At 36.9% G+C, this 19,506-nt stretch overlaps 1 protein-coding gene across 4 annotated transcripts in view; it reads right to left on the reverse strand.

The window, feature by feature from the left end:
* RPS6KA6 (ribosomal protein S6 kinase A6) overlaps positions 1-19,506 on the reverse strand; it is a 74,472-nt gene that overhangs the window by 25,785 nt on the left and 29,181 nt on the right. For all 4 annotated transcript variants that reach the window (XM_067548365.1, XM_067548367.1, XM_067548366.1 and 1 more), the window contains 9 exons: positions 17,517-17,596; positions 15,208-15,314; positions 14,879-14,916; positions 11,207-11,349; positions 10,242-10,312; positions 8,448-8,536; positions 7,163-7,227; positions 2,628-2,730; positions 160-284 (listed from right to left, as the gene is read on the reverse strand). In XM_067548365.1, the coding sequence (XP_067404466.1) occupies positions 160-284; positions 2,628-2,730; positions 7,163-7,227; positions 8,448-8,536; positions 10,242-10,312; positions 11,207-11,349; positions 14,879-14,916; positions 15,208-15,314; positions 17,517-17,596 (821 nt within the window). The remainder of the gene's footprint in view (positions 1-159; positions 285-2,627; positions 2,731-7,162; positions 7,228-8,447; positions 8,537-10,241; positions 10,313-11,206; positions 11,350-14,878; positions 14,917-15,207; positions 15,315-17,516; positions 17,597-19,506) is intronic.

Genomic DNA, 19,506 nt, shown 5'->3' on the forward strand with positions numbered 1-19,506 from the left:
ATATAATGTTTATATATTATAACGATTTTGCTGCTGCTCTGCTGATATTTACAAGGGTCTTTGCAACAGAGGAGAATGGAGGTTAACTATCTATACATACATCATCAGCGTTTGACATTTCAGTTAAGAAAAATTTATACCAAGAAAAATACATTTTACCTGTACTATTGGCAATATATTGGTGAGGGGTGAGATTTTATGATCTTCTATGGCAGTAGTTGCAACAAAGCTAAATCCTTTGAACAGTTGATGCGCGTTAGCACTAGGTGGAACTCCTGGAGAATCTAATTGTTAAATACACATCGTTTATTAGAATTTGAAGAGTATATTGTTACTACAGGATATTCAAACTAAGCCATTGTGTGTTTAGCATAGGTATGTTCTCAAAAGTATTTTGAGGAAAATACAAGAAAGTAAAAGTGGTTCTGAACTATAAGTTGTTGAAGGGTTGCCACCTTTCACTTATATTCTCACTTTTACATATTTTAACAGTATCTCATGCTTAAAACATGTTTTTTTTTTTTAAACTAGAAGACTTCAAGATGTTGCATAAACTAGAATAAATGTAATTTCAGGAACACATTTATTTCCACCAAAAACAACCCTGGCTGTGACTATTCGCAAAGAAGAACTAAAGATTGGTGCAGCCAATTTCATTCATAGCTGCAAGCTCAAGTAAGTGGAGTCAAAAGAGGTGCATGCAAGGGCACCGATGGCTAGAAGTTTAAACTGAAGTACCATAGACATGGGCATGACAGAAGTACAGGAATCCATGGAGACAATACTTGAAGAATGTAGTGATATATTTCAAAAGTCATGAGAGCCAAGGTCTTCCCCCAACATATACTATGTGTAACTCTGACTTTACTGTGTTTAGACGAATACAAATAAAGCACAATTTGGCCCAGAGGTTTTTTAATAGATGTATGTAAACTTAAGAGCTATGTTGGAACACAAACTGTTGATAATACATCACGTGGCCAACAAACCAGATATCTGATTTTAAAGTTCAGATGTAACAGTCAAGGGAAGATTCATAAACGGGAACCTTAAATTAACATATTAGTTGTTGAATAGTAATGATTATAAGCCTTTATTGAATGATCAAACATTGGAACAAAAGAGTTTCACTGTGAAGTAATTTCTAAAAGGTATTTAAAAGATGACTTCACAGAAGATATTTACACAAATTTACTTGAAGCACTCCTAAAATTGATCCGATAGCAATGGCTCAAGTCAGGCAAAACATTAACATATACCATGTTACTTTCTTCACATATCCAGTTTTACCAAGATAACTCAATCCTGACATGGAAAAATCCCTCAGCTCTCTAACCTGAATTTCACCTAAAGCTCAAATTTAACTGGGCAAAAGAAATAGTACACCCATCAAAAACTTAAGTGAGCCAAATTATTTTCAGCTGTAGAGAATAGTGATCCTGAAATATACTCAAACATCCACTAGGGACTAGAACGTCACAGTCAAGTTTACTTTACTTTTGACATAATAGATTTTTGATAAGATGTGAAGAACTATGTATTAACATATCTAGACTCACAAGCAATATCTAAGACCCAGACACAGGACAGATCTGCTCCATTAGCTGTATTAACAATTGACAGACACAGATTTTATAGAATCAAAGCTTATAATTATAAAAACTGTTCCTAGCTCTTACAGCTAGAAAAATAATCTCTTCTAATGTGAAACCAAATTAAACTTTGTATTGCAGTCTTCCTGATCTATAGACAGCCTGGCACAACACATTTATGAGGGTGAACTGCCCTAATTCATTACAATGGAGTGCTAATTTTGAAACTACAACAGAACTGTGAATATTAATAATTTCACTGCTAATCATTTTAGCAGAAATATCCAATGTTCACTACCAGATACAATCTATTAGCTGGATATCAATCACTTAAAAAAAGAGCATTGCTATAAGGGTGGAGGCCCTGAAGTACAGTTCTTTCTCTCCATGATTATCTGGTGCCTCTTATTCTCCATTGACTGAAAGCGAACAGAAGAAAAATGAGCTGCTGCTGGATTTCCTCACAGTTTACCTACTTAAGAGGAGAAGGCAAAGAAAAAAATGTGTTTTCTCTGCAGTTTCTCTCTCCAGCAGCTAGGAGGGGATGAATGAGAGAAGATGATTCACTGCCTAAGAGCTCTCTTCTCTGAGGCCTGCACTGAAGTAAAGATGGTTTATAAAGGATAAAGGGATGAAGATAGGTGGGGAAAATTATGAGTCACTTGGGAGAGAGGAGGGAGATTGGGATTTCAGGTCCCCTTCAACAATTTCAAGTCAATTCCACCACTGGAGAAAATGGGGATCAAAAAGAAGATGACAAAGGCCAGAACTGGAAAAAAAGAAAGGGAGGGAAGGAGTAAAATTGAGAGACAAGCAGTAAAACACACTTTTCTATCCACTAAATTACACTAATGCCACAGTTAATTTTACTATGGTTTGTATATATTCTGCCTTTCATTTTTGTGCCAACTCCCCAGATCAATGGCTCCAACTTTTTAGCTCTAGCCCCCAGGTACCAAGCAACAATATGATTTAGCACTCCCCACAGAATGTGTTCATCATATTGACTCATTAGCTTCTAAATATACACATTACCTTTTGGTGTTTTTGCTGTGAATTCTGGATCAAAACAGAAGGTATCTTCTGGTTTACCAGAAGCAGGTTTAAATGGGGGCTGAATTTCTCTTCTAAACAGTTTCTGGAAAAGAAAAACCACAAAAGGAATTTAACTAAAATTTAGAATTATTTTACAAATGCTATTTATTTTGCTTTACTAAAAGAAACAATTAGAATGTTTTTAATCTATTTCCAAAGATATGGTTGTCAGGAAGAGCACATTTCAAAACAGCAGGCACAGAATTTCAACGTGTATTGCTCTTCCTTTTTCAAAAAGGTATATTCAGGTTTTTCTGCTCTGCTGATTTGAAGGGCCTCAATAGGGAAGAGAGTCAGAAAGCCACAAGAAATATAACACAGCCTTCCCCAACTTCTTCCCGTGTGCACCTGGTGGATCAGGTGCTCTCCTCTTCCAGCTGTCTTAGCAGACAGCAGCATACAATTGCCCTCGCTAGCTCATCCTTACCTCAGAGGGAAATGGGCTGGCAGTGGGGTGTTCCCCACACACCCAAACTCGATCTCAGTTCACGGCGACTGCAGAGGGAGCCAGGCTTTCCAAACCCCTCCACTCCCAAGAGAAAAGAGAGAGGATCCATCTCATACTGGATCCCTAAGGCAGGAAATTCTACTAGTGTTTTGCTCCTCCTGCCTTAGGGAACAAAGGGGACTGCGACCTCTCAAACAAACACTCCAGGTCTTTCCTTAAGGGGACAGTGATGAATGGCAGTTCCTTATTCTCCTCTGTTCTGATAAAGGTTGCAGAGGTAAAGCATTACCCCCAAACAGCTGTTAGGTACTCCCCAGCCCTATTCAGGGTTTGGGAAGAGAACAAGGAGGCTCATTCAGCACCCCTGCTTTCATTCTCACACATCAAGCCCTGTGCAAAGTTGAGTGGATTGTATGGGCTTTCTGCCCCCTATCCTGGCCAGATAGTACTCCCTTATCCATCACCTGATTCCCACTATTTCCCGTTCTTTTGTGCAGGAATATTCACTGAAGAGAAGTGATCCCAGGCACACAATCACAGAACCTGGGGAAACATGCATGAGCTCACCCAGAGCAGTGCATGAGACAGGAAGTGAAAATGACCATTACCAAACCAGAACTGACTATACACTAAGTGCTGTCAAATACACAAAGTGCACACTGTAAAAAAAAAACAAAAAAAACAGTACAGTACTTTCAGGTAAAAATGCAATTTTCTAGATACTGTCCCTTTAGAAAGCTCAGATCCTTATAGACAGAAAGCCTCTTGCTACTGTATCGATATATTTTCCTATTACTAGGTGTGTGTGTGTGTCTATCTATATATGAGGATTTTTTCTCTAATATTTATATTCCAATAGCACCTGCCAGACTCATGAGAACAGGGAAATGAAACAACATTGGTCAGCATGATAGGCAGTGGTCTCAGCACACCATCTTCCTAGCTGCTAAGTTTTTTGTAGGCATCACAGCTAAGGAGAGTTAGGGAGGGATTTGAAGGAGGATGTTTCACAGATGAATATAGGATGCTCCTTCCAAGCATGAAAGGAAGCATGGGAGAAAGCACGAAGGAGCTTGTTTGAAAATTTAGAAGTGGGCAGTGGAGGCTGGCATCATGGGCTGATTGGCAATTACAGTTGTCAACTTGATAGTGAATGAGAAATGATAGGTAGAGTTAAGACAGGACGTGAAGGGCCTTGAAAAAGTGAAGACAAGCAGCTTATGTTTGATGTGATAGAGTAAGGGGAGCCAGGGGAGGGATGCAAAAAAAGTAGGGGGAAAGGTGATGAGATCAAATAACTGGGCTAGAAAAATGATCTTTGCAGCAGCATTAAATACAAGCAGGGCAAGATTGCATTAGTCAAGGCCCGGGAAAAGAATGTGCAGTAATTGAGATGAGAACTAGATGAGAATTTGGCTGTGTGGACAGATTGGAAAGATTCACAGATAAGGCCAAAGGGGAGCTGTGATCATCTAGTCTGACTTCCTGTACAACAGACCTTCGGACTTCACTGGGATCATTAGAACTCAATGACTACCTATTCAGATGGAAGCACCTTGGGACAATAGGTTAGCTTGAACCCAAGAGAACCAATTTTCTCCTACCCCTCTTCAGGGCATTGGTGTTTGGAAAGTGGAAAATCCCCAAACACAGGACAAATAAATCAAGGTGTCGATGCTAGCCTTTAAAAATCACAGAGACTGGGTGGGTCATGGGAAGCCTAGAGCCAAACAGGAAGTTTGGGGCAGGAGAAGGGGAGAGAGAGACATGCTTTCATAGCAGGGGCCTGGTTTAGCCATAGGACAGACCAAGTCAAAGCAAGCTGACCTGGATAGAAAAGGACTCTATGGTTAAGAAGTCAAGCTGTGACCTTCAGCAAAAAGGTTGCAGACACCTCTAGAGGATTCAGATCCCAACCCATAAAATAGTGCAAAGTGATGAGGAAAGAGAGTCAGGGAAATGTGGGTTTTGTTTTGTTTTTTAAACCATCTATGCATTTCTTGTGCTATTAAAGAAAGACCAATGGTGGTTTAGAATCCCATGCATGGTCTGTGTGCCACTGTTGCATTATACCCATCACGTGCCCTGTAATACTTAACTTAGGGACCCAGAACACGCACATGGCTGGAATTCTGGCAGAGTGTGTTTAAGCTACAGGGGAGTTTAAGATATCAGCACGATCCCAGGGGTGAGGCAGTTGGACCATGAGGACTCAGCTCAGGAGAGGGGGCTAAACAGAAGATCTACACACAAACTGGGTGCTCAGAGACCATACAGCCACTGGAATGCCTGAACAGTTCTGACTCCAGAGGTGGAAAGCACATGGGAATACAGATGAGGTGGCCCCTCATAGCATGAATGACCAAGGGGGATGCTTAACTAGATCCAACACCTTGTACTGACAGTGATTTGGCCCCACTCAGCTATTTCCTGTAAGCCCATGAGGATGGCTATGTTGAAGTACATATGAGTCCTGTAAGTTGAGAGCCACAAACCAGTTCTGAGCCTGCATGGACAGAATGACAGAGGCAAGAGTTAGCATCCTGAATATGAGGCAGCTGTATTTGTTCAGTCTCTTCAAATCTAGGATAGGACTAAGACCCACTTTCTTCTTCAGGATAAGAACATATCAGGAGTAAGGCCTCATCCCTTCTATTCCTGCAATACCACTTCTATGGCTCCTGGACAAAGTAACAGTCCACGTATGTTTGCAATAAGTTCTATAATAAGTCCTCTGAAGAGGGCAAGGGAAGATACCAGTCAACACACAGAAACAAGGGATATAGGGGCTTCCGCATGGGCATATCCTGGGCTAATCTTTGGTTTGGTCATGGGCACCAATACAAGCACTGGAGCTCCTACACCCTATGCTGTTTCCATGAAAGTGGGCGATTTAGAGGCGCCATCCTTGGATAAGTGATGTTTTATGTCCTTGTAGGATGGCCCCAAGTATTGTCTGGAGATGCATTTACGCTGCATATGGAATTATGTCTCAGCTTCTCCCCTTCTCTCAGAATGGCATAGGTGTTGGCTGCAATGCTCAAGTCGCTAGCCCCAATTTCAACAATGTCCTCTTCACTGCCTTTCTATCTCTACCTGAAATGAAGGCCTCCCTATACACGATAGGAGTGCTAGCCAGTGCAGACCTGAAGTTCCATCTTGATGGCGATTGTTTCCTCTAGGTCTGAAGTGACCTGCATGGATTACTCAAGCAGATGTGTCTTGGAGGAAAGCCATTTAGCACACTCAACACCTGTCTGAGATATGGCTCTCCCGCAGGCAGACAAGGCAATGTCTATGTCAGTCAGTGAGGGGATGAGGCCATGACAAGAATGAAAGGGTTTGAACCATGATTATTTAGAGTCCATGTTGGTGTGAAGCACCTCACTCCACTGTATGGGGAAATGTCTTTTTTATTGGAATATCCAAATTAACGAAAACAAGATAGAAGGGTGAAGATAATTCCCTTCACCAAACCAGCTGAGAGAAGGACGAGTTTGACATTCAGTAGAAGTAGCAGGTTGGACACTCACTGGGTTCAGCCCTGCTACCACAGTAGTAGGGAACTGAGGGAGAACTATTGCCTCATTGCCTTTTATGTGGCTTCACACAAGAGCACAAAGAGGCACAGGGTGCATGCACAACTCTGATGAACACTGCTATTCAAAAGAATCAAATCTCTTGCACATGGGCACCTATAGCGGGCTCTACACTGACACATACAAAGAATACCAATTTCTCTACCTCTCCCCTCTTAATCATTTTAAAAATACTACAAATGAAGGAGTTGTATTTGGTATTTTAAAATTTAGAATGTTACAACTGTAATTACTATTAAAATGTTAATACATGTTTAACAATTTTAGTAAGATCCTCAATACTGTACACTAATGAGGAGAAACAATACAATAGTCAGAAGTCTCATTTGTCTAGTATATCCTGTTTAATTATATTGCAATTTACAGAGATATTGCAAACTGTTGTAGCAAAACTAAAAATGGCTTTGCAATTAAATTACTGTACTTACATTCCAATCAACAGTTGAAAAAAAAGGATGTCTCTTGATTTCTTCAACTCCATCTGAACCAGCTCCTGTAATTGTAAGGAACAAAAGTGACTAAATTAAAACCGGCTTCAGTGTAAAAATCTCTAAACAAGATCGCATTAAAAGTAAAGTCACTTGGTTTCTTGAAAAATTGCATGGAATCACTTACTCATGGAATACTATCTAAGTTTAGTGTTTCCAAGGAAGCAAGATACTTGACTGAGAACAGACTAGTGTATAGCTAGTAGGATTCACACACACTCAAGAAAAACAGTCACGTATAAAGGGAACCAGGAAAAAAGAAAAAAGTGGGCTCGTACCTTGTTTACCTCTTTTGGATATATAAAGCAGCCCTCCTCATGGGACATCTTTACATCTAGCAATTTACAAAGAATCAGGAGTACTTCCCTAAAAGTCACTAATTAATCTAATATTAAACCTCCAAACAAGTAACAGGAGACAATGCCTAGGGGAGTATTAACATTTTTTCAATCTGCTTCTTGATATTTTTTTGGCACTTTAGTATTTAGTTTTTACTCCAGGATTACAGGTATTTGGATGATCTGATAGGCCACTTTTCCATGCACCTGTAGGATTGCCAGCAAAAACAGTCAATGGGACATGATATTAAGCCACAGACAGGCACACTGAGAGAGTGAAAGTATGAGAGATGCATACCACAGACTACTTTTTTCTGAATGATGGCCTACTAACATTGCCAGACTAGCAGTATGGACCATACTATTGAGGGAAGCCAGCACATTATGTGGTAAAACAGTCTGGTAAAACACAGAGGCTATGATTCATATGCTATTGAAACTGGTAGGAATACAGATTCAGTGCACAGGATCTTTGGGTGCCAAAGAGAAAGATCAACTGGTTCCAATTCCTGAATATCCAATTTATTTGGTATACCCAAGCAGCTTGCAAGAGCAAATTCACATACTCCAAAGCTCCCTTATAGACAGCATGGCAGCTGCTTAAATGGAGATAGTGAACTGGAGTTCTGTAGAATGCTGCATCCAGAATCTAGGTGGCTGAAGAAAGTCATCTTCAGCCTACCTTCCTCTGGTGAGCCAAACACAAAATAAACATACTACAAACTCGAGAAAATATGAGAAAATGAAGTCTGTTGAATAATCAAAGACTGATATGGCTGTTCAATGAAACTTCACTCAACAATTAAATTGTTGACAAATTATGCTGTAGATGGTTTTATTTAAAAATCCAACCCCCCAAAAAAACAATCAGAATAACATCCCCTTACCTAATCTATTTGATGGGTTCCTTTTAAACAACATCCTAAGAAGGCTTTGCGCTTCAGGGCTAAGGAACTGTGGCATTCCAAGCTTTGCTCTGGAGAAAGAGAATGGAGGAATTATGAGTTCAAAAAGCATACTTTGCTAAAAACACTCTAGATGGACTTATTAAAGTGAGGGTAAAAACTCTGCCATCACATCTGTCAATGAGTGTCACAAAGGCAGTGAAATTGTGTGAATGAGATTTCAAATTAAATATAAATATTTGGATAGCTGCCAGTTCAAGAAACTTGTAGAAAAAAGTACAATATAGTGTAATATAGTGGTTTTCAATAAATAGGCTGCTTCAAGTTAAAGATGCATAAAGCACTTAAAGTTAGATCTCACATATACACAAGTCTATCCAAACATGTTGGCATATGACAAAAAGGAAATATTCACCCACTTTCCTATCAGAACCAAGTTTTGAAGGCACTTGGAAAAAGCAAAACCACGCCTGAAATATATACACATAACCCCACAAGTACCTGTTCATTCCTCCACCCAGAAAAAGTCTCAAGAATTAGATCATAAAGTAATCAGGTAAAGTCAAAGCGATCAACTTAATTGAGATTATTTCGTAGAGACCATTACTAAATTAAAACAATGCAAGTGATTTGAACCATCTTTTTAATAATCAAAATTTCTAGTGCAGCCTAAAATTTCTATGCAGAATTGTAAGATTATGCTACGTATGCACATATTCATTTTGCTACAAATCCTGAAAAAAGTGGGAGATGAACTAATCACAGTCTTCTGCATCAACATTGCTATACATTAACCACAGACACTCCTGCCTGCCATGGAGCCAGGACTAGAATTCCTTTTCCTTTAGCACCCTCCCACCTCAGAAAGTCCCAGAAGTCTAACCATTTGAGCTGCAGGAGACCCCTCTTTGACTACTCACAAAAGCAATACTCTCTCTCTCCCTCATTTAAACAGTGGCTCATAGACTTAGACTCAGATTTTAAGGTCAGAAGGATCATAATGGTCATCTAGTCTGACCTGCTGCATAACACAGGCTACAGAACCTAACCCACCCTTTTCTGTAACAGACCCTATGACTGAGTTATTGAAGTCCTCAAATCATGGTTTAAAGACTTCCAGGTACAGAGAATCCACCAGCACATGACCCGTGCCCCATGCTGCAGAGGCAGGTGATAGAGTACAGTTAGGACTTGTTTACCAATCACTACTATACAGTCTGTCTCCACACACACACACACACACACACACACACACACACACACACACACACACACACACACACACACACACACACACACACACACACACACACACACACACACTATCTTACTGCTATTACAACATGGATATTTTATACAAAAAGTGTGTGTATATATATACAAGCTGATACACAATCTGTATAAAATAGCTAATTTAAAAACAAAACAAAAGCTATGTTATAACAAAAGGCAATCAGTGTGTAGAAGTGCTTGGTAAATAATTAAACTCTCTAGTGTACTTTACTGCCCCTATTTTTAATACTAACTTCTCACTCTCTCTTGCATGTGTGCACAAACGCACACAAAAGTTTATGCTTACAGTTTTAAGCCTTGGAGATATTCTCCAGTATCGACATTGTTTGTGATCAAATTCTTACTTTTGTGTTTGACATTTTATAATTTCACATCCCACAAGTGAGCAAATAATAATACACAAGCTGAAGCATAATATCTATAGCTACATTTTTTCTGTTTTTCCGAAACAAAAATAATTCTATTAAAGAGAAAAATACTTACTTTAGTATCATATTCATAGTTTCATTTCGATCTTTACCTTGAAACGGTAGTGTACCAGTAAGCATTTCAAACTGAAAAGAACAAACGTTTAATCAACATCAAGTTGTTAATTTTTTAAAAAGTACTCTTACAAGATGTTAATTAACATGGTATTCCACTTGTACTACACCCATTAAGACTTAAGAAGTCTTCAGGTGATTAGCAAATGCACACTAATGTTAAATTTAAAAATGTCCAAAAGTTAAACATTTCAGAGGTAACTTACACGACAATCAATATCAACTGTAGATGGGAGGAAAAAAATTATGTAGAACACCCAGGAAGGCTTTACCAACCATATATGTTGTGGTTCATGGACCATAATTTGAAAGCTACTTGGGGAGTCAAATGAAATCCCCCCTGCAGCCATGTACTCCTAAATAACAAAAAAGTAGCCAAAAATTGGTTTGCCTTTATTTTTCCTCCTCAAAATAAATGCTAATGGTGTAACAATTTGCTGTCAGCAGAGACACAAATATTAGTATTACTGGTGTATTCTACTTTTCCATGTTGTTCATTCAACAGGATTGCTGTTACAAATATTTTTTATGAAATGCTTTGTCAAACTCAGTTTTTTGGTTTTTTACTAATAAGCAATGTGTTAAAGAAATGTTCAAACTGAAGCCTTACAACAATCTAGAAAAGTGACTGAATAAAATTGTTCTGGACTGCTACAAAGTAACATATATGCTAATAATTCTTAAAAGTACGCATTTTCTTTAAGTTCTAAAGTCAACGTTAAACTTATTTCAAAACTACTGTTACTTTAGTAGCAATCAAGTTACCAGCTTCTCCCATGTCTTCCCCTTAACCCAAAGCAGTCCTAATTAGGTATGGTCAAGTTTATTCTAAATAAATTCAATATTACTCTATAGAGGCATGCAGAGTATTTGGTTGCAAACATTATGCAATTTATCATACAGTACCATAAGAACACCAAATGACCACCAATCGGCACTCTGGTTGTGGCCTCGTCTGTTTACTACTTCAGGTGCCATGTATTCTACAGTACCACAGAAAGAGTAGGCCTTCTTTTCTTGATCTACTGATTCTTTGCTGAGTCCAAAGTCTACAACAACAGCATTACAAAGATATATCTAGTAAAGAACTCTGAAAACAATATTTTATACAATACTTGTATATTTTGGATTCAAACAATGAAAGACTGGTTCTGAGTAAAGAAATGGTTATCCTAAAGCTCACTTGAGAATGGAAGTGCAGTTTTAGAGTACAATATACATGAGTCTATTATACAGTGCCAGGAACATTTGAAAATGAACTGAAAGACTCAGTGACCATTACTTAGTATACCTGCAATTAGGTGTTTAAAACAATACATATTTAGAATATTGAAATTATCAAAGGTTTTGCTTTTATTTTTCTTATTTGCTGAGACTTTGCTGCCTGCTTAATAGGATGGAAAAGCTAGATTTAAATAATGTTTCATCATAGAAAACACCAACTACTTAAATTACTGCTTACGTAAAAATCAGACTTGGGATATGTATACACTTACTTACAACACTACACTATGCTGGCAGGAAAGTGTCTCCCATCAGTGTAGGTAATCCACCTCCCTAGAGCAGTAACTAGGTCGACAGAAGAATTCTTCTGTTGACCTAGCAATGTCTACACTGGGGATTAGGTGAATATAGCTAAGTGCGTCTCAAGGGTGAAGATTTCTCTCACCCCTGAGAGATGTAGCTATACCAAAGTACATTCATAGTGTAGACCAGGCCTTAGAATACGTCTGCAATAGATCATATGGCTTCTGTAGCCAGGATCACAAGCTGATTAATAAAGGTAGTTTAAAGAATGAGCAGAGGTATAAAAAAATTATCTCCACAAAAGATTACTTCTTTTCTAGTTTGTATCCTTGTTGTTAATTTTATCTACGATTCTAGATGTTAGCCCAATTGTAGAGTGAGCTTTCTGAAAGGAGAAAGCTCTTTGGTAAAAAAAGAAAAGCAATGCCAGATTTTCAGAATTGAACAGGACCCATTTAAGTGTTCAAGGTATCCAGGCACTCCAAGAAACATGGTATGGTTTCCCCTGAAATGCTATTTTTCATTCTTTTATAAAAATAAAAGGAGCTACTAATCTCTTTTGAAAACCTAATCCTATACGCTTTTACGCAAGCAACCAGAAGTAGTGAGTGTCAATCTTATTTAAAAGATGTATTGTATTTAAATATTAAAAGAACATTATGCTCAAGAAAATGTAATAAAAGCATGAAAATGTGTACCTAGGGGACAGATACTTGGTTTCTTCCAATACCTGGACACACAAGAGGTATTACAATTTGAAAGCAATGTTCCTCTTTGCTGCACTTCCACTGTGTGCTGATACTGGAGAATAGTACCAGTTTCTTTGCAAGTGCAAAAATGTTTGTGTAATCATACAAGCACATTTGCACATGCAATTAGCACAATTTCACATGCAAGAACATATTAGGCACAAGTTTTTTGCATATGATTCAAGTCAATTTGTACATTCAATTACAGTAGGAGCTTTGCCTGTTTTTGAAAAATAGGCATAGTTGTCAATAAATACTAGCCTTATTTTATGCCTTCAGTTTATATACAACTCAACTTCACACCTGATAATGAACTTGATAATTTTCCAGGCATCATATGCTTATGGACGTACAGAATTGAAACTCAAGGCTCCTATAGCTTGGGCAAAGGAGTGCAACACATACCCCGGTGGAAAGGTAACTCAACCCTGTTCTGCACATACAACCATTATGGGTGAGTAGCACAGGGATTAAGTTCTTGGCCTCTATATAAGGGCAGTTTTGTAAATAAAGGCCAAAATGTTGGTGCACAGGCAAAAAAGCTAGCAACACAAAAGCATGTTTGGCTGCAACAAACCCACACACTTATTACTATCACAAGCTTGCTCAGCTTCCAAGGTATCTGCTCACTCACCTGCTTCTCTCCTTTTCTATTCCACATATATATAAACTTGCCAAAGTAAAACTTATTTATATCAAGTACACCTCTCAGTTTTCCTTTCCATTGTAAGAAGGAAAACGGAATTGTAGAAGTACTTGTTAACTCAAAAATCTCCTTACAAACAGCTTCCAAATGATAGGAAAGAAAAACCTCAAAGAACTACAACAGTTTCTTATTCTCCTTTTGGGCCCAAGTTGAAATTGAATTTAAGTACTGATGAACTCTGCAAAACAAAATAATCTTGTAGCCCTGATTTCTCACCACCACCACACACCTCAACATCACTCTTCTGTTAGTCTCAGCACAGTGAAAGCCCCGAAAGGCTAAGGTGTTTGTGGTCTGGAAGGAGCAGTTAATCTAAATTAAAACCTTCAATTTTGATTTTTGGCATTTCAAGCAAACAGAAGCAGAAAGCAAGAGAGAAAACAGCTCAGAAGCTGAAGGGGTCCAAGAAAATGGTATCCAGAAATCAATAATACTGTATAGGGATTCAAATCCCTGATATTGCTTAAGAGTCTATGCACCCTGAAGCAAAAACACATCCTGTAGTGTTTTTAAATAATGAATATCCAGTAATTCTGTGGTCTAAGCAAAGCCCATTTGGCTAAAAGTTGCATCAGAAAGAATTTTAAAAATTACTGGTAAAACTATTGTGTATATACATTGCATTAAATGGATCAGAGTTTAAATAATGATTTTTTACACTCTTGCAAGGTGGTTCTAATGGCTGCTAATATTTATACAGCACAGTATACAGTGGACTTTATGATATAATCAAAGTGGCAATTTTATTATAACTCTAATGTAGCAATATAATTGAAGAGTAAACTAGTTCACAACACTTTGTACTTATCCAAATGTTTAGATTGTAAAGTCTTGTTGGTGAACTTTATTTTCTGTAAGAAAATAGCTTCATTTTTTCTTGTAAGACAGAATTTTTCTGCACCTTTGTTTTTAAACTGATTTTAAAAAATTATAAAATGTGAACTCAGAAATTTAGTCTGTACTAAATCTTTTCTTTCTTAAGAGACAGAATTCAGCATATTGACATTTCAGCTTTGCTGAACTTCTGCCTTGCTCAATCGCCTTAGCTGTTGATCTTCAGATAAAAAGATGTGTTACAATCAACCTTGACATAAGCCATTTCAGCCTGAACCATGGTTTATTTTTGTTATTGATGAAGTGTCATCTGAATTTATTTACCTTATTTTTCAAAATGCAAGTAGCTTCCAATGTCTATTTTATAAACATTAATTTCTACAACCACTTTACCCACAAATTAGCCTTTACAGTGGTTTCTGTTTTTTGCTTGTAGGTTTAATAAAAATAACATGATCCCTATTCTGCCATTTAACCCACATGGGCAGATCTCACTCATCTAGAGTCACACTAACTTTAATGGGATTCCGCACAGACATAATAGTCTGCTAATGCAGATCACATTGCACAATTAGGGGCTATCTCAGTTAATTTTAAAAATTGTTAAATTAAGTTCTGGTATGCCAAGATTGCTATACAAGAAATTATGCAACTGCACACAAATACCTTAAGCAACCAAAACCTCAAACGGATATAAAAACAATCTTGGTTATAATATTTCATTACAAATAATGAAGAGCTATACTATTAAATGTTACCTACCTGTTAACTTGATATGTCCTGCTTCATCAAGCAAAATGCTGAAAATTAAAATTCACATTCACCAATACACATAACAAGAATATTTATATAAAACATTTTAAACCCAGTAGTTAAAGACAGATCTCAACCAATCTCCCAACTTTTAATTTAATAAATCTGTATATTGTATTTCAACCAATGCATATATTTAACTATTGAACCCAATACATATATCTTATAAAAACATCTTTTACTCTATTTTTATATAATTATACAGATGTATAATGAAAATGCAAAGAAACAATTAAACAAAACACATGTAAGAGTAGATAAAATACATTTTACTTTACTTTTCTGGCTTCAGATCCCTGTATACAATCCCCAAGCTGTGTAGATGATCCAAAGCAAGGGCCAGTTCTGCGAGGTAGAATTTCACATCTTCCTCTGTAAACATAACCTAATAAGAACTGTATAGATTTACCTTCAGATCTTGTCACAGTTTCTAATACTGCAATCTAAAAACAGACAGTTCTTCTGCTTCCCTAAATTCAAATATTTCTCATAACTACACTATTTCACAAATTCTCAGGAGGCAATTTCATTTAATACAGGTGATATGCAAGAAAACTACCGACCACAAAGTTTTCTGTAGATCTAACCTGAAGTTATTTTACAGTGTTCCTCACCAACCCAGCTCTTACAGAATTAAAAGTAAAAACAAATATCATTGCAACTATAGGGAAGTATACTTAAAGGAAAGTTAATTTTTGTGTCTGACTTGCTGGTTTACCAGTATTCATTCAGCCACAATGCCCTATTCCTGTTTTTCCAGTTTAACATGCAGTGTGATATACCTATATGTGTAATTGCAACCTTCAATTTTTATATTTAATTTTTAACTGAGCAATGTTAACACTATTAAGACTTTTTTATTATTAAGTTTCCTTCTAAAAAAGGAATTGCCTGTTCCTAAAGTTAAGTGCATACCTTAATGGGGTGGAAGAGTGCACAGAATCTGCACACAATTTACATAAATAGAGGCATTCAAACATTTTCTGCTGTTTTTTTTGTAGGATAGTTTCAATTGGCCCTAGGAACTGCCCCTGCTCAATCTGTATGAGTCATTTCATTCACTTTCCATTGCCATGCGGTATTGCAATGGAAAACAGTGTTTTTAAAACTATCACATTTTCTTTCTAGAAAATCTCAGATGTTTTTTAATATACACAATAAAATGTTTTTAAAAATCATGGTACTTCAGAAACAATCTGAAGTTTGTTGAGTAGGAAGCGATCTCACAATTATTGCTTATTTTTTTTACTTTTAAAATAGAGATTTATGCCTTTTTCATCCACCCAGCTAATATTTTTACAGCCAGATTTGCACCCTTCATTTAAGTGTCTGTTTGGAGGATCAGTAAATTCTAGCTGTACTGTCACAACAGAAGCTGAATCATTTCCTATTATACTGGGATTTCTTAAAGGAGACATCCCAGATCAAATGGAAGTAGAAATTGACCACTTTCCTGCTCTATGACTCACTAAATCTTAACATTCTGCTGACCCAGAGACAACTCTCTCAATATTTTCAAAGCACAGCCACAGGGTATTTATGTTGAGTTTAGTTGTGAAATACTCAAGACACTACTATTGCAAGCTAATAAAAGGAGTTCAAAAGTAATTTTAGTGCACATACTAGGTAACCTCACTTTGTTTCCTGTTCCATCCCCAATATATAGTTTGGTTTTAGGAAACAGATGCTCTGAGAAAATTTAGCTCACGGGTTCTTAAAAATTAAGGATACTGATTTGCAACAACTAGTGCAGTACTAGCAATAGCTACTGACTATCTATTTCACATAATTTAAGTCAGTCAGCCAGTTAGTTTGCTCAATTTTAGGCAATATCTATTTAGGGAATGCTTGAAATCACCATAGGGAAGCAGATTTGTGAAATTTATCAAGCACTAAAACTCTGATATGAAGACCTTTTCAAAAGTTTAATTCAATGCCTAGAATTTTTACAGAAAAGTTTTGAAAAATAAAATGTCTTAGTTTGAAATATTACAAATACCATTATAGTCTACATGCAATTTCACAGACTAACCGATTTAAAGACATATCATCAGAGCAGCACAATTAAGACTCCCACCCCCAAACAATGTCAATCAGGATTGCAATTTCTCCCAAAATGGAAAAATAGTAATTTTTCTTAGGAAAAAATATTCCAGCTTGAGAAATACTAAATGATTCATCAGGATCTCAGGGCTGATAAACTGACTTCAAGCTCTAATCACACCTCTGTTCTTTATCATATAAACCTAATTTACCTCAATTAGGTCTCTATGCAACAAGACTATTTTTAGATTAGAGAATTAGATAGATAGATTAGACTAGACGTACAGAGAAGAAATTTCAGGCCAATTATCAATAAAAGTTTGACACTGAGGTATCTTAAGCTATGGAACAGTGTCCCAAGGGATATAATGAAAGTTCAACTGAGTTTCTAAAAACCTAAATGGGGCAAGAATTAGAGAAAAAGCCATAGGAACAATACGATATTTGTAGGGGGTTGGACAAGGATGACATTTTCCAGCTCTAATTTCTGTGCTTCTTTGAAAATTTTTTTACTATTGTATTCAGTTAAAATGTAGGTACTTACCTCTTTGGATAATCGTGTGAATACATCTCCTCCCCTGAGAAAATCCAATATTAAATATAGCTTCCCTTCGGTCTGAAAGGCTGATTTTAAAACACCCCAAAATTAATGGATAGTTTTCTATAACAATGGTGAAATTATACACAATACTCACATATTCTACAATACTTTTTTATTTTAGCGTAATAGAACATAGTTGCTTCTGAACTGAAGTAATTCAATTAGGCATGACAATTTCATATGAATTATTGAAATTTGTGAACTAACATGAATAATTAACACCACATGAATATGGCACCAAAATGTCTATATATATTTGAGAAATGTAATTTAGTTTTATTAATGTTGTGAATATTTTGTGTAGGGTAGTTTGAAAAAATAACAATTACTAATATACTGCAAAGTCTTAGTGATAAGAGTTCTCATTTCAGCAACATCATGTGCAATAATTATGTTTTGGATATTGATATGTGAATTAATAAGATGGCCACATTTTATTACAGTAGAACAAGTTGTTAGGACCTAACAATTTGAAAAATTAAGGTTCGGAATTCAAACAAATCATCCACACACCACCCCACCTACTAGTGTGCCAGTATCAGTTTTTATACTGGACTAATGTTATAGTACCTTAAATTATTGCAAAGTATTGGTTTTTAAAATGGAAAAGCAAAATCTGTGGGAAATTTTGCAAAATTTGTAAAGTCTTTGGAGAGCTTAATACTAGTACATGCATTCAAAAATTATGAAAATGTTTTATGGCTGTGATGGGGTGTATTCCTCATATTGGCCCTGAGAGGGTTAAATTAGGCCAGGCCAGCCCAATCAACCAATGAAGCAACAAGTCACAAGGAGAAGGTTGCCCTTCCTAGAGCGAGAGGAGCCTGCAGGGTGAGAAAGGACTACTGATAGGGACACCGCCAGAGGAGAGCAGCACTTGGCAGAGCTAATCCCCAGGATGAGGCACCACAAGCACCAAGTGAACCCCATGACAATGGCATAAGATTGAAATATGAACAAGGGATCAGATTCTGTCTGACTTGCTCTCATATATGTCCAGTGAATGGGAGAAGCACAAGGAGGCTCTTACTCCAATCCCTTGCACTACCCATTAAAACTTAAGTAATTACATTTTAAACTTAGTGATACATTTTAAACAGGAGCGGCCAATCAAATTTAAAAAGGACATTCATTTTTTACTTCTGGTCAAAAGGTTTTTACTTACTGTTGGTAAAAAAAAAAAAACAAAAAAAACCTAATGTTACTATAAATGAAATGTAAGATGAAAGCACCATTCCCTCATCCCCCCCCCCCCCCCCATTTGTTTACTGTGTACATTTGACAGCATTTTGTGTAGAGTCAGTTTCAGTTTAATAAAATCAGTCAACTTCCACTTTTGTTTGGTACAGCAACAAGGGCAAATTGTATTATAATACAAATTGACTGGGGGGAGGTACAGTAGCTGAAACAAGGCTTAACTTATTTTAAATTGAGTGGATTTGAAGTTGAATGTCCCTACCTATAAAGAAAAGCAGCTGAAAGTAAGGAGAAAAAACCACACACTTCAGCCAGTTAAAGACACGGGATGGCAGTGATAGAAACCTCTGCTGGTGGAGAAAGTACGACCAACAGCAGAATTCACGTCTAATGAAACTTTCAAAAATAAGATTGTGGGGAGAGTTTAATGGTCTGTGAATGAAAAAGTAAAGAAGCAAGAAAAGAGAAAAACAGAAGCCAGTGACCAAAAAGGGTTATAATGTAGAGACCTGGACCCCTGCAGTTTCATGACCTTTTGAAAAGTATTTCTTTTAAAAAGATGGAGATAAATATTTTAATTCTTCAGTTTTGTTAAGGGAATCAAATTTCTTACTATAAATGATGTCTATTTAGATGTTTTCTTATGTGCACATTACCATTTTACTATGGTAAGATGTTTATAAATCTATCATATGCTTTGAAGTGCTGCAAAAAGGTAATTTTTTTCTTGATTAAG

This window comes from Emydura macquarii, unplaced genomic scaffold (genome assembly GCF_026122565.2).
Source record: "Emydura macquarii macquarii isolate MOO-44397 ecotype Brisbane River unplaced genomic scaffold, CSIRO-AGI_Emac_v2 contig_1253, whole genome shotgun sequence".
Classification (NCBI taxonomy): domain Eukaryota; kingdom Metazoa; phylum Chordata; order Testudines; family Chelidae; genus Emydura; species Emydura macquarii.